This window comes from Balearica regulorum, chromosome 4 (assembly GCF_011004875.1).
Source record: "Balearica regulorum gibbericeps isolate bBalReg1 chromosome 4, bBalReg1.pri, whole genome shotgun sequence".
NCBI lineage: Eukaryota > Metazoa > Chordata > Aves > Gruiformes > Gruidae > Balearica > Balearica regulorum.
This window is the reverse complement of record NC_046187.1, coordinates 56,345,231-56,360,199: the sequence shown is the minus strand read 5'-3', so window position 1 is coordinate 56,360,199 and position 14,969 is coordinate 56,345,231. Positions and strand designations below refer to the sequence as shown.

Genomic DNA, 14,969 nt, shown 5'->3' with positions numbered 1-14,969 from the left:
GTGAAGAATCTCTTCCCAATATCTAATCTAAATCTATCTTCAGCTGTTTGCTATTTGTGAGGGAGGTTACTCTGTGTGCTTTGTTTCTGACTCTGGATTTCAAGCTGGTTGACCAGGGGCTGCTTTTCCCTTCAGTGTCTGCAGTGCAATGTGCATCTTTCATTTGTCTGCTTCTGCCTCAGAACAATGCATTGAAAGAACTGAATCTTTGCCAGGTCACTCTGCCTGGGGCATTTAATGCATTCAGGCTCTGATCCTTGCATCTTTCAAGTGACTGAGGCTTTGGGGATGCCTCTAGGAGAGGGGAAGCAGCCTCCTGCACAGCTGTGGCTCAGCAGTAGCCTGGCTGAAGGCAAAGTACAAACCTCACCTGAAAACAGCTTAATTTCAGGTAATTATCATTTGCAGTTATCATACACCAGGAAAAGGAGAGCCGAACACCCTAGCAGCACAGTGTGGATTGCTACATTTTACTCCTGCTTTTGCAAACCACTTTTGTTAAACAGATCTCTAGAAGATGTGTAATGTGGTGGTCAGAGCCATGCTGGATGTATTCCCTAAGTGAGGAAATGTCTAACACTAGGAAACCTAGCAAAGGCAATATCCCAGTCCTCGGCACTCTCCTCACTGTTTGTCTTCTGTAATCTCTTCCTTCTTTATCTTCCTATCTTTTCTTATCATGCTAAGGACACCAGCCTCATTTATCTTTTCCACAGGCTTTTTTTCCAGCTGTAACGGTGTGAGTGAGATGCTACCCCTGCAAGATACTGGCCATCTGCCCTGCTGGGCTGGGCTCACCAGTTCTCCAGCCTGCCAGCAGGATTGCGTGTGGGATCACTGCATCCAGAACCACCCTGAAACCAGCCCCTAAACCAGCACAATTCAGAGCTTGGGTGACTCTCACTCATGAGAGGCTGATGTTTGCTCCTACCTCCTACAGATGTGCAGAGATGTGATAAAACACAGAAATGGCCATGGCGCAGACACAACATCCCGGGATTCCCTCCTCCCAGCCCCAAACCTATTCAGCTGTTGGTGGCGAGGATGTCTCTTCTTGTGTTTTCTCCTCCCAGTCCTGCAGCTCCCCGGCCATGCAGTGGCAGGGGGCTGGTGCCATCCCACCCCAGCTGCTTGTTCCCGGGCACGCACCCCAACACAGCCTCTCCAGTCTAGAAGGGACTGAAGCGTCACGGTGCTTTCCCCGGGTTCCTTCCATCCTGACAAGCAGTACCACTGCCCTCAACCCTGTGTTTCACAAGGCGAAGGTGCCAGCCTGGGTCTGGAAGGATGCTGCAGACTTGCGCATGAGAGAGAGCGCACTGCAATGTGCAAAGGGTCAGAGGTCCCCTGGAGCACCCAGTATTTGGAAGCTGGGTGCTGCAAATTGGATCATGCACTGCCCTAGACCCTCATGGGAGATGGTGGCCTCCTTCATTCATCGTCTGGTGCAGAGGGTGGTCCTGCTCCAGCAGAGAAGCTAGGTTTGGGCACTGATGGTGGTTGCTGCCCCCACCACTCTCCCAGAGATGTCGGAGGGGATGTGTTGCCTGATCCACTGCAAGAAAAGAGAACTTGTAGCTAAGGCAGATAAATAGGCTCTTGATTACTGCTTTCTGTCCTCGCTCTGCACGTGGATCTTCTGTATCACTGGCCAAGTCATTTAAACCAAGCTTTGTACAGATGGTTACCAACTGCATGTTCCTTATTTTGGGGTGGGAACATTTTCTGGTCTGCAATTTGCTTGCAGAAGCAAAGAGCACTTAAGAGTTGCAAATGAACTCACTGGGAAATGCACTTTGAAAATGTGGATCTTAAGCAAAACTAAGTTTTCCGGAAAATAGAGTCATAAGGCAAGCAGTGTGACTGACTCATACTGCTAGCTGAAGTGTAAAAAAGAAAAAAAAGCAGCAATTTATTTTGCCCCAAGGCAAACATTTCATTTCTGAGTTCTCTACCCCATTTTTATTGTTAAATTTGATCAAATTTTTAAATGAAATGTCATTCCAAAGCAAAAGAAGTGGTTGCATTATTTCAAAAATGTGGAAATAACACTTCAATGTATTTGCATATGTTTATTTCTGATCACCCAAAATAACCTCTTAGCTTGACATAAATCTATAGGCACAGCTTGTTAACCCTTAAGCACATTTTTCAGTGAAGATGACCTTTAACTAAAAAAGTTCACCTGTGCCTGGCGCTGGCACCCTAAACTGTAGAGTCAAAACTATGGTAAACGTCTTAATTTATATTGTGTCCCTATTTTTTTAGTAAATAAACACCAAAAGGTTGTTGTGCAGATTATCTCATTGCTGTTTGTATTTCAATGCTATAGAGATGAACACCATTAAAAAGCCAAAGAGTAAAAAATCTCTCTTCAGAGCAAAGCAACGCAAGATCATGAACCATTTACGTCCTGAACAGCAGGAGCGAAGAAATCTAAATATTTAAAGTAAATTGCTCACTGACCACCCTCCTTTTCATACATGGTATATGGCAAGGATCCTACAAAAAAACCTCAACAGTACTGAATGTGTCAAAAAACCAGGATCATCCTATAATAATACGTACCAGAAGACAAATTAGGATTGTGCAGGCTACAAATCTGGCACTATCTGAATTACACACTTCATATTTTTTCTGAGTAGGATGTATCTGTGCACTGTTTCCTAAGCTTGTATGTATTTTTTTTGGATGCAAACTGAAATCCAACCCCAAGTTCCATCATGTGGCATCCTACTGATGTGTGTGTCACCCGGAGGGGCAGCACATGAGATTTACTGCATGGAGTTCTGCTCCATGAAGTTACTGAGTAAATCACAGAGGCAGGGCAGCAGCCCAGCCTGGCATTTGCTGGCAGCAGCAGCGAAAGAGGGAAGAGGCAGGAGTGAGGGGCTCCTTCTAGCTTTCCAAGGGAAAGGTGGTGCTAGAAAAAGCCCCGGATTCTGGATTTACATCCCCAAGCGCTCCAGCTCAGGCTCCATCCAAGCTCCTTGGATGACCTGCTCCATCTCCTCCTCCTGCCCTTGTAGGATACCTGTGCCCCCGCTCACACCATTACCTCCCTCTGGGCATTATCTCTCACCCCAAGTTCCCCTACCTGGCTGGCTCTGTTTGCAGCCCCCCCATGTCAGACCCTGCTCCCAACAGTGCTGTCTCCCTGTGCAGCCACCAGTTCTCAATCTTTTCCATTTGAGTTATCCCCTTAAATCCCTCCTTCCATCAGCCTTCTGACTCCCCATCAGCTTTTCCAGGCAGACAGTTGTCTTACCTCTCCTACTTTCTTGTCCCTCTTCTCTCTCTTCTCTTCCCTTGCTCCTAGATCCAACCTGCCCTTCACAGCCCCAAGCCCCAGTACCTGTTTTTTTGCTTCCTTTACCTTTAGATGCCCCATATACTGTTCTGGAACCTAGCAGCCTCATACCAGACCTGCAACGAAAGTCTTGCTCAGACTGGAGCATATGCAGTGTGAACAGTCGTTTCTGGGACTTGGATGTTAAAAGTTGAAGTTTCCACTAAACACATGGAAACTGTGATTTTCAAAGGTTTATATCCTGCTTACAGCTGGATACCTCTGTGGAAAAGCCACTTCCCTGCTAAAGGTCAAACCATTGCCCTAGGAAGAGGTCACAAAAAAAGCAAATTCTCTAACTTTGATTTTCAGAAACAGTTGAATTATTTTAGGTTAAGCAACTCTCAGGCCTCTAGCCAGGTAAATGCTGAACAATTCATGTGCCTCAGGTGGACATTTTGCCATGCGATGTTTCAATCCAGGGACTTAAAGCTTTGCAAAATTACGAGCAAATGGAAATAGTCTCCTACTAGAAAATGCAGGGCATCCTTATTAACCAGACCTGCCTCTGTCTTCTTCCTTTTTCACCTGCTTGTACAATGGGAACTTTTGGATGCAAAGTTTCATGCACGTGGAACAGTTACAGTCCCAGATCTTTGTAGGTTATATTGCATGCACAGGTTTATCCAGAGTGCGCTACAACAGTTCTATTAATTAATACTAAAGCCTTTTAGCAGTGCATTTCAAACTGCTTTTCCGAAAGCAGTGATCCGAAGCAGAAACCTGGGACTTGTCACAACCAGCACCCTGGGGGCTCCTGGATCTCCCCTGGCCCTGGGGTATCACAGCAAGCACTGCTCACCTGTGCTGGCAGCAGAACTTCATTCTCACTTCACAGGGGCCCAACTGGGGCACAAAACGCAACCTGCTGGGCACTTCCCCAGCCTCCCTTGATGGATTGCGCCACTGGTGATTACAAAGACCTACGCAACACCAGCAGCAGTTCCCAAAGGCTCCCTTGCCCCAGGGCTGTGGGGCTGCTGAGGACAGTGTAGGAAGGGGAGCCCAGAGGTTTGGGTCAGGTGTCCAGCTGATCAGCACCTTCCCTGATCCCTCCCCAGGGCTCTTGCAGCACAACTGCCCAACCCTATCAAAATGCAGGCATAAGCCAAAGACACAGAAAAAGCCCTGAGATTTGCCACAGCTCCCCGAAGATCGGCAAGACCTCACAACCCGATGGGACGTTCAGTTATACCAGCAGAGACCAGTAACCACAAAACAGATATCCACAGCAATCAGAAACAACCCACTTGACCGTACTGTCGTTAACTTGTCCGTGCTATTTTCTGTGGCAGGGCAGGGACATGAACCCAGGTTTCCTAAGCTTTACACTGGTCCCTTTCCTGCAAAACCAGTCATTCATACACTTTTTGCTTCTTGCCTGGCTTGTTCTACACCCTATTGCACATATACATACAATAAATAGCATGTGTGAACTCATAAGAAACGTTTATTTTATAGTGATTGACATTTGCAAGAGCTTTAAGAATGCAATGATTTTGGCATCGGTTACTTTCCAGGTAAGGATTAACAAACCGATGAGTTAACAACCAACTGATGTTCTTTGTTTAAAACAGGCTGCATTTCAAAATGGAGGCAGCTTTCAGATTTTTTGCAGAAAGATTGTGCTTTGATTTGGAAATAGGGAAGCAGAGCAAGGATTGCAACATGAAACAGATAAGATTAGATGAAGAGGAAATGTGATAGAAATGGTGTGGATCCGTAGAAGGAGCAATAAAATGCTGTTCATCTCACATTGTTCATGTTTACAGTGCTTCTTTTAGGAGACGCAGAGGCAGTGCCACCTTGTCAGAGGTAAGGCAGAAGCTAAGCCCTTCCCACATTTTGGCATCGTGGCTGAAACCCAGATTTGAACAATGTAGAAACGCAGTGAAAATGAAAGCCTGGTTCCTTCACCTTGCATGTCATTCAGAGCTCCCAACATTGGCAGGGAGGGGGTTCATCCCTTCTCCTTTTCCATGGTACCAGCATTTCTGCATCCAGCTATGTAGTCCTCTGAACCAGCTGGCATATGCCCTGGTGCTCCACAGACCCCTTGCTCGGCAACCCCTCACTCTGCATCCTTGCAAACATGCATCCTGCTCCAGTTTCCCCAGCCACAGACCCAAACTCACCAACGGGCACAGGCAGAGCAAGCAGACAGTGTAGAGGCCCCAGAAACTGGCACCCGTGCCGGAAGGTGAAGGCAGACATCACACGATGGAGAAGCAGTGAGTCAGCAGTAGGCACTGCGTGCTGACTGCCGTATCGCACCACATGGATGGAGTCTGGCCACGGAGGAGTTTCGATCCTGTGGTTTTGGCCAAGTTTTGTTTTGAACCCAGAACTCAGAAAGAAACTTGCACAACAATGACTAGCAAGCTTATCTAATGCTCTTTGCACCAGCTTTAGCTCTGGAAAGGGTTTGTCCAACCCATTTGTGGGTACTCCTAGGGCATGACCACGCATGGGGACAGATAGCCTTGTATCTGCCCTGTGGCAGCACGATTACAGCTCCCAAACTGTACATGGAGTACAAGGAAAAAAAAAGAACATACAGTTGCCTATGTATTAAAAACACGAAGGTGTGTCCAAAGATACTATAAACTTACACACCTGCTTACAAATCCCCTGTGCCTTGAGTACCTGCAGCATTCATGGAGAGCTGTGGTCTTTAACTGATTTTCACTATTACCAGTATGACGCTTTATTGCAAATCTAACCTTCTAGGCGTACAGATACATGGCATTTTTCATAAAACTAAGTTTATTACACTGCCCACAGGTAAGTAGCTTGCACTGTCGGCAGTTTCGCTTTCATTTTCTTTGGAGACCCTGTATTTTTTTTTTTTACACAACTTATTTATTTCAAAAAAACTGTTGTGTCTACTGGAAAATATGAGGGAGAGATGCTTCATGCTAGAAGCAGGTGCATCCCTATCACCTCTTGTATATCCACAGTATGTTCTTTAACAGCCTGTCTCCTGTGGCACTCCTCAAGAGTGCATTTATAGTGTTTCACAAGAGGAGAGGGAAAAAAAATACATATTTCTAATCTCTTGGTGGGGAAACTATAGCACAGTGAGGGAAAATAATCCTCTCAAGATCATCCCCCTAAAGCAGAGACAAAGATGGTAACTAAACACTGGTAGCTGACTGACAGTGCTTTGGTAATTAAAAATCCAGCACTGAGACCGATTTGTGATGATTCCTGCTGTGCATATACAGAGAAGCCTGCATCTGTTTAGAAGCAGCAAGGTATTCCCCAAACAGGTGCAAAGTTAAACTTAGCAAAGCTTTGTTCTCTGCACCTATACAGGTACAGAGCACTTTTATTGACTTCGCTGAAGTCAGTGATCACTGATACCAGCATAGAAGAAAGGCTACTATTTGCACAAGGAGTGCAATAACATATAAATATATAAAATAAAAAAGTAAACATTTATATATTAATATAAATAACATACTTTTCCTTTCTCTCTCTTTTTTTTTTTTTCTTTAAAGCTCAGAGCTCTACAGATGGAAATGCCAGGATCTGGCTCAGATTTCAGCCTCCTCAGTAAAGCCACAAGCTGAGGCGGATTGGAGAGGCTGAGCCCTCCGCTGTGTTGCTTTACCAATGGGATGGACACCACAACAGTGCCAACAGCCTGCTCGCACCGACCTTACGGCCCAGGGGCTAGCAGGATCGCAGGTAACACACCTCTCAAATCCCTGCCGTGTTTTAACGCTGCCTCTCTTCCCGCTAGCATAGTGCCACAGACCCAGCTTTGGGAGGTGACAGGAATCAAAAAGCCACAGTTAAAACTCCAGGTAATGTTGTAGCTAGAGGGGAAAAAAGCCCTGGAACTCCTTTGTGAGCAAAAGAGCCATTTCCCCTGGGCTTTTCCCATTCTGATGAGAAAGCCAACAGCCAAGGCCACCAGTGCCTCCAGTTCAAGCAATACTTAACTGCATTTACTCAGGGCTTCCGGCAGTTCATTCCACATCCCTCAGAGTTAGAGGTTTTATACAGTGCCCTATATATCAACCAGACAGTGAGCTGATAAACTTTCCTGAGGCAGGTGGCCATGGGAATGGCCAGGAATTTGCACAGGAATTTCAACAGGAATTTTCTTACTTAGACTTATAAGGTCAGCAGACAGTAAAAACTAAAATTGTTTGTCAGTCTGTCTTGCTGCTTACCAGGAATGTAAGCTTGCAGATGAATACTTGCAGAAAAACTGAATTTTCAAGAGAAATAAAAATTGAACATCAAAAGACATGGTCTCTGATCTTCTCAGCATCTCAGATAAAGACCTGCAAACACCCATGGTAAAACAGAGGTCAGAGGAAAGACCTTTCAATATCAGGATGGGCTCCAGGAGCTGCAGGCTGGCACTCACAAGGCAGTGAGGAGCAGAGCAGCCACAGATGTGTTCAGGAGCCGCTGCCCGTCTCAGACTGCGTTCCCACCGATCACGCACCACAGGAGGCAGAGCACCCTCCCAGTGTGCCAGACACCCCTTGTCACCCCTGTGGTGCTTGGGAAGATTTATTCTGCACATGTACAGTCTGACCTGTGACTCACACATGTAAGACGAGACTTGGGACTTCAGTGTGCGGAAGACGCACGTAGAAGACTTTTTGTTTATTATTGCTCAGTACAATTAGCTTCCATGAAAATCACTTCCCCCCCCCTTCCTTGCAGGACAACTGTGGCCTGGTTGAAGCTTGCTCCTGGGCCCTGGGGTTGTGCAGCATGGCTGGGTACGTCTGCAGCTGCCCTGGGCCCGGGTGCTCAGGGTGAGCAGACAACCTTGTCAGCATCATTTCCTCATCCTGTTTACTTCATAAACACTGAGTAAGACACACACAGCAGCAACAATAGGCACGTTCAGATCTCCTTGATCCAATCTGAAGTGCCTCCAGCTTCCCATCCACTAAACGTGTGCATTCAGCAAGTCAGATAAAGGTGGGCCTCTTCTTGCCCACTTCGTGAGGCCAAGAAGCCAAGGACAGAGTCAAACTTCAAAAGCCACAGATTGTACTGCAATCCCAAAAGTCTGAATACATCCACCCATGAAATCTATCTCTGCTTGCAGCTATACCTGTGACTATGCTCCTGTGAGCTTCAGGCACCTTATTAGTGCTATCTTTAATGGGAATACTAATGACAGTGAAATGCTCTCTGTGAGAAGTAGCCCTCACATTAGGATGTGGGTACCAGCATATGAACTCTGGTGAAATTACAGCGTCCACAGCCAACAGAAATTTTACTGCCAAAAGCAGGCACATGACGTGGACATGGCCTAAAGTCATGTTAATAATGTGAATATTTTATTAAGGTGAGCTGAACGTGCTCTTTTGCTGTAAAAACATGTCCCTGCATGCACGTTTGTGTTTGACTATCTTCCCTCCTTGCCTTTGGTGTCTTTCTTCCCAGCTCTGGTTCTTCCTCTCTCCCCAGCCCTGAGAGCTCCTGCAGGCGCACCCCGTGTGCTGCCTGCCCAGTCCTCATAGCCTCTATTTCTCACTCCATCACACACTACAGCTTTAAAGACCTGTTAGCCACAGTGTCTTCATACCTCCCTCCCTCCCTCCCTCTAGGTCCTGAAACCTTGCGACTTCAGCAGCAAGGCTTTCAAACCCTAATGAACCATCTCTGTCTCAGATTTTCCCTAACTGGGATCAGACTGTATTCAGTGGGTTGATCTTTTCTCTTCTTCCTCCTTCTCTTTGCAAGGATCCCTCTCTTATTCACTCCTTTCCCTGCTGGGCAGACACCTCCCCTTCACCCAAGTCCACCACCTTCCTCCTCCGGTTTTGATTCTCCATTTTCCTCTTCTCACTGTTGCTGATTTATGCTGATGACCCGTATCATCCCCTCATCATGCTGTGTCCACCTCACCTATTCCCTTCCTCTGCTGCCCTGGTCCTTTTCTTTTACTCATAAAAAAGGACCACTTATTTGGCATGCACTGCTCAGACTCCAGGCTCTCTACTGCTGAATTTCCCCTGCACTAACCATCAAGTGGTCTCATTCAGCACCATCCATTAGCCTCCCCCATTATGTCTCACCACTCAGCCCTTCTGTGATTTCCACTCCATCAACCCTGATGAGTTCTCTTTTGCTTTTAACCCTTGTCTTTCTACCAAGTTCAATTGCAGTTTCTCCCTATAATTCAATTTCCTTCAGTTTGCTTCCCCATCAATATCCAACCCAGCTTTTTCATCAATATCTCACCCACTTTTTCTGCTGTCTTCTGAAAGGCTGTCTGCTGAAAACTTAGCCATTGTTTCCAGCTCAACGTGGATAAAGCAGAGTCCCTAATACCCCATTCTCAAGGGATACCCATAATCTCTTTTCTCTTCTTTCCTCAGTGACAGTTACAGCTCTGTTTGCAGGCAGGGCACCGTTTTTATTTGGGCAGCCTTGCTTTCAAGGTACAGCTAAGATCTGTTGATGCCTTCTGCTTACACATCTAAGACATTGCCTATTCTATCTTCCCTTGTAGCTAAAACACTTCTCCAGGGTCTCACCCTCACATTAGCTCAGTCATGGTGACATCCTTTTCTCTGCTTTTGTAATTGCAATCTTGTTCCACTGTTTCATCTTCCAAATGCAAATACAAGGGTCATTTTCATAGCCTGATGCTTCCCGTGTGCATTTTGGTGCTTCTCTTGACCAGCTCTCCATTCCCTAACAAATAAAATATAAGGTGTCCTTACACACAGCGCTTGCGCAGGCAGGCAGAGCTGAGTGATGAATGGGTGCCTTTTGGAGCTTTTGAACCCCATTTATACTTCTCATCAAGTATCTTTTCTATTTTCCCTCGTAATTCCTCCCTGGGAGTACCTCCCTGGTCACAACTGCTGAGAAACTTTGCTCATCTCTCCTAAATTCCTTCTAAAAACCTCTCCCTTGCTGCTGAAACAGTGCAACAGCAGCCAGGCTGCCAGCATGCTGTGCCTGCTCTGTACCCAGCTGAACCCTCTCACCATTTCATGCTCCACCCTGTGTCTAACCCATCTCTTGCCTCTCGCCAGTTATTTAATGCATAAACCCCGCATGGCAGTGACAGGCCTTCCACTCCGCCTGCGGAGCAGGTACACACAGCAGCAACACCCCGGTCAGGAATCCCGGGTCTATGACAGTGCAATAATTAATGACATCTTTAACATTATCGAGAACTCAACTTGCTGAGGCTAAACCTACACCCTGAGTTGTGGTGGAGCTTACTAAGTTTCTCTGATAAAAGACAGAAATGCAGAGGCAGTATTTGAGTTTATTTCAAAGGTAGAACTCAAGTGCATCCACTGGCTACTGAACAGGCCAAAACACAAATACAAATCCTGAGCTACATCACTTGGGGTGGTGTTTCTCCAGAGTAAAACTCCCAATGGCCCTAGCATTGGTGAATAGGACAGAGAGGATTTCGGTTGTTAGTGGTTGGTTAAGCCATGTCCACTTTGGAAATAGCTGAAAGTTACTTTTGTATCATGATTCTTGGTAGAGGATTCTCATGCATTTCTAGTGTCTTCCCATCTCGTGCCAAATAAGCCCATCTATGCTGTTTTAGTCTCAGCTTTATGGTCAAGCTAGGTAAAAGATAACATCCAGACTCTACATATATTTTTTAAAGCATACACTTAAAACAGTATAAATAACCCCTCTCCATTTCAGATGAAAGTTTGCTTGTGATCATGGCAAATGAAATACTGGAAAGGACAAAAATGCCCTCAAATACGAGGTAGCCAGCTTTGCAGTTACTAAGAAGTTGCTTTGCTCTGTTGAGTTTACTGTGTCACCAAAACCTGAACAGCCGTAGCCATACAAAGCCTGCATTGTCTCAGCAAGGCTACTGAGAAGATGTTCCCGATCTTGGCAAAAGCTAGGTATACCCAGAAGCATTTTATTGAAACAAAAAATTACAACAGCAGAAAGAAATATTATTTTAGGCATCTTACTGGAAAAGTAAAGGTCAGAGTCCTTCCTTCTGCTAAAGCAGCATGCAAAAATATTCTGTTCACAGAAACCTTCAAAACTGCACCTCAAAATCCCCATATGAGACAAATTTCAAAGTGACTCAACTACAATATAAGGAAGGATTTGTCAGTTTAGGACATCAGTAATTTGGAGATCTCAGCTATCTGATGAGGGAGGCAACTACCTACACCCATACACCAGGCATGGCAGTAGTCTCTTCATAGGCAGATTTGCTTCCTTGCTACCAAGCACACCTGATCGTTATATTCCTCCAAGTCATTGATTTCTTATTTTCAATAGGAACAGGATCTGGCAATGTTTCTTCACAAAGAGCACATATTTTCCCCTATTAAATTTCTCAATAAATCAGAGCAATGTTGATTTGGGAAACCACGCACAGCTGATCAGGGCTAGTGGTTTGAATGGAAAAGTCAAGATTATGTTAATACTTGACCTATCAGTGTAGTATAACATTTGCTGGAGTTTGTCACTCTAATAGTGCTCTGGCCTCCTATGGTAAACCAACAGGTGCTTGTATGCCCACTCCAGAGTAACTCCTGGATCTTCTTCTCTAGATGCTCTTTAAAAAAAATAGGATATTAATAAATTTTGAATATGTCATTGTCAACCCCATGAACAGGACTTCAGTATACACTTAAAACCGTAAAAATAAATTTCACTGGTTGTCAGAGCCAGTAATAAATCTATGATGGTAGAAATATGAATCAGCATCTATGTTGCTGGGATTAAATATTTTTAACCAGCTACCAAAAAAGCATTGTTTCCAGCTTTTTACCCAAGTGGTCTTAATTTTCACAGGGGGAAACAGCTGACAGTGGGGAAAAAATATCCCAACAAGCAAAAGCAACCCCCTCTGCCTTCTGTCAGATGCTCTCACAGCTTTTGCAGAAGAGGGTGTATCATTTCACAGAGCGGTGGCAAAGGAAGCGAGCAGCACCAAAAGCAGACCCTGGTGCCGGGGAGAGCCCTGCCAAAGCCAGCCACACACAGGCCACGCAGGGTCAAGGCTTCAGACCAAACTGCCATTGAAACATTATTCCCAGAAGGCTCTGCCCTCTCCGCTGCTTATATTAAATACTTTTATTCCAAGGTTTTCAACTTTTTTTTTTCTTTTTAATCTGGTGTATGGAAGGCAGCACATTCCTTTACTTCCTAAAACTTCAAATGAAGATTTCGCATCCTGTGCTGCTGCGGGGACACACAGAAACGATTAGCAATTGTGTTTACATGCCAGCCAACTCTAAATATTTCCCTAATAACACCTAGGGCCCGGAGCCCGTGTCTCAGAAGATGTTGGTACCTGAAAGCAGGGGAGGGAGCCGGGGTCTCCCCGGGCAGGGAGGCAAGGTGGGAACACTTGCCATCAGCTCCCAGCGGGGTGCACGGTTTTAAAACCAGCCAGGAGAAAAACCTCTCCTGGGACGGGAACATGCAGGGGAGCGGGGAGAGAAGGAGGGAGAACGAACGCCCAAGAGAAGTGTTTGTATCTTCATTTATCTCCCAGACAGCAGTTTGTTAACCTTTAACAATTGTGCCATGAGCCTGCCGGACACCAAACAGCGTCGCATTCCCGGCGTTATCTCCGTTTCCTCTCCAAGAGCGCGCGTTGCCTTCCAGTTTTCCAGCTGTATACCAGGCTCCGCTTAACACCGTGGGCGACCTCTCGCCCCCGCAGCCCGGCACCTGTGGCACGCCGGGCCGGGCGCGCAGCCCACCGGCAATCCCGCTGGCAGCCAGCCTGCGCCCGGCCGCTCGCTGCCTCCTCGGTTGCGAAAGACGCCTAAGTTCCCCCTCTCGCATCATGTGAACTCGGCTCAACTGGTAAAGAATAATTGCAGGCTTGTCCAAATTATCATTTGCAAAGTCTAGGAGGTGCATAAAGGCACCAATATTCAATTTGTGTTAGCCTCGGGCGGCTCATTTCAGCCTGGTCTTACGCTCCTGCCCTCTGCCAGGTCAGCCCAGCTGATCTGATAACATTTAGGAGGGATTTCGCGACTTGTTAGGTCCCAGCCCATCTTTAACTAGTATGGTACTTTAGCTTTAGCTCAAAAATTTATTTTAAATTGCTAAGAAGAAGTGAGCTGTGTAGCTTTCCCTCTAAAACAAAAAACAAACACCACCCCCCCCCCCCCCCAAATCAGCTATTTCTTTTAACATGAATTAGAAGTCCCTGGTATTTCTCATCTAATCACACATACCTCAGAGTGCAGGAGACGTTTGACCTCCTGATCCACACATGTATTTTAAACGGTCATCAGAAACTTTTCCCAGATAAGATCCCATTCTTATGCTAATGTCTATAACAGACTGGCAGACAGCAGCCTATCTCAGAGCCCTCTTGTCACCTCCCTGTCACTTGTGCCACTGCCCCGCGTCCTGTGCAAACCACAGCATTTTAAATGTTGAAAAAGAAGAAACAGCCACACAAACAAAATACTCCTTCCAAAATTGCCGCCAAAGACACTAGGCACATCATGGTGTAGTTTTTCTTTGACACGGAGAAATATATATCTTTTAAATTAAAACTCAGATTTGCAGATCACTTCTCGTTCTGTCCTTATTTAATACCTGCTTTAGCCTCTCATCTGTCATCTTTCCTCAGAATCACCAGAAATCCGTCACTTGGAAAGAGTCACCGAAACTTCACCGAGAATCTCTGCAGTCCTCTCCATTTGCCTTTTCCCTCTAAAAATATTTTAAAATATATTTTCTGAGCAAACTTCTGTCCTCTGACGTTGTCAACCTAATCACAGAAGAGTAAACCCTCAGGTAAGGACAGAGTAAGAGCAGAGCAAACCGAAAAGCGACAGTACCTACCTGGAGCCCGCCTCAGCACCCAGCACCATCCGCAGCAACAGCAACGTTTCGGGGCAGCAACCTAATGCATTTTCCTTTCTACCACCCTGCTAAATGAGAGTTGAGCAACTCCTCACACTGCTGCTTGGAGCAACAGCTCTCCCAGCCTTAACCCCCTCTCTTGGCTCTTTTTTCTTTTCTTTTTTTTTTTTTTTTTTAAACAGAGGTTTTGCGCACTAAAACTTGCAATTAGTACCAGCTAAGCTAAAGCCCCTGCTCGCCCCTGCCCTAAGCCGCACATTCCAGGGCGCTGAGCGGGACGCTGAGCTCCTCGCCGGCACCGCGCAGCTCTTCCAGCCCCAGACCCGACTTTCTGCTTACAGATTCGATAAGGCTGCAGGAGCTCAGGAACACGCACTGAAACTCGGACAGGGGAAAAATTGGTCTCTCATCCTCAGCCTGGGTGTTGGTTTTTTTTTTAATCCCCCCCTTCCTCCTCCCCCCTTTCTCTCTGCACTCACAGTAGCAAGGTTGTCTCTTGACTACTCCCTGCCTTAAACTCACCAAACCAGATTTTTACTCCCAACACCTTCCCGTAAATCTGAACTGAAATTTTACCCTGCTCACTGAGCCTTGGCTGGCTGAGAGCCAGTGCAGCATTCCTGTTGTTTTAAGAGGGCAGATAAAAAAAAAAAAAAAAAAAAAAAAAAAAAAAAAAAAGATGAAAAGAGAGAGGGAAACCTGTAGAGATGCAAAGGCTAGAAGGAAGAAAACTTTTTGAGCAGCTTTACTAAAAATGCTGTGGGAGGGAGAGATTCCCTGTAATGTTTAA

General features: G+C 45.9%; 1 protein-coding gene across 1 annotated transcript in view; it reads right to left on the bottom strand.

Moving 5' to 3' along the window:
- RBM47 (RNA binding motif protein 47) overlaps nt 1-14,707 on the bottom strand; it is an 80,190-nt gene extending 65,483 nt beyond the window's left edge. Inside the window, 1 exon segment of the mRNA XM_075752272.1 lies at nt 14,159-14,707. Coding sequence (XP_075608387.1) covers nt 14,159-14,187 — 29 coding nt within the window. The 5' untranslated portion in view covers nt 14,188-14,707.
- Nucleotides 14,708-14,969: the final 262 nt, after the last annotated feature.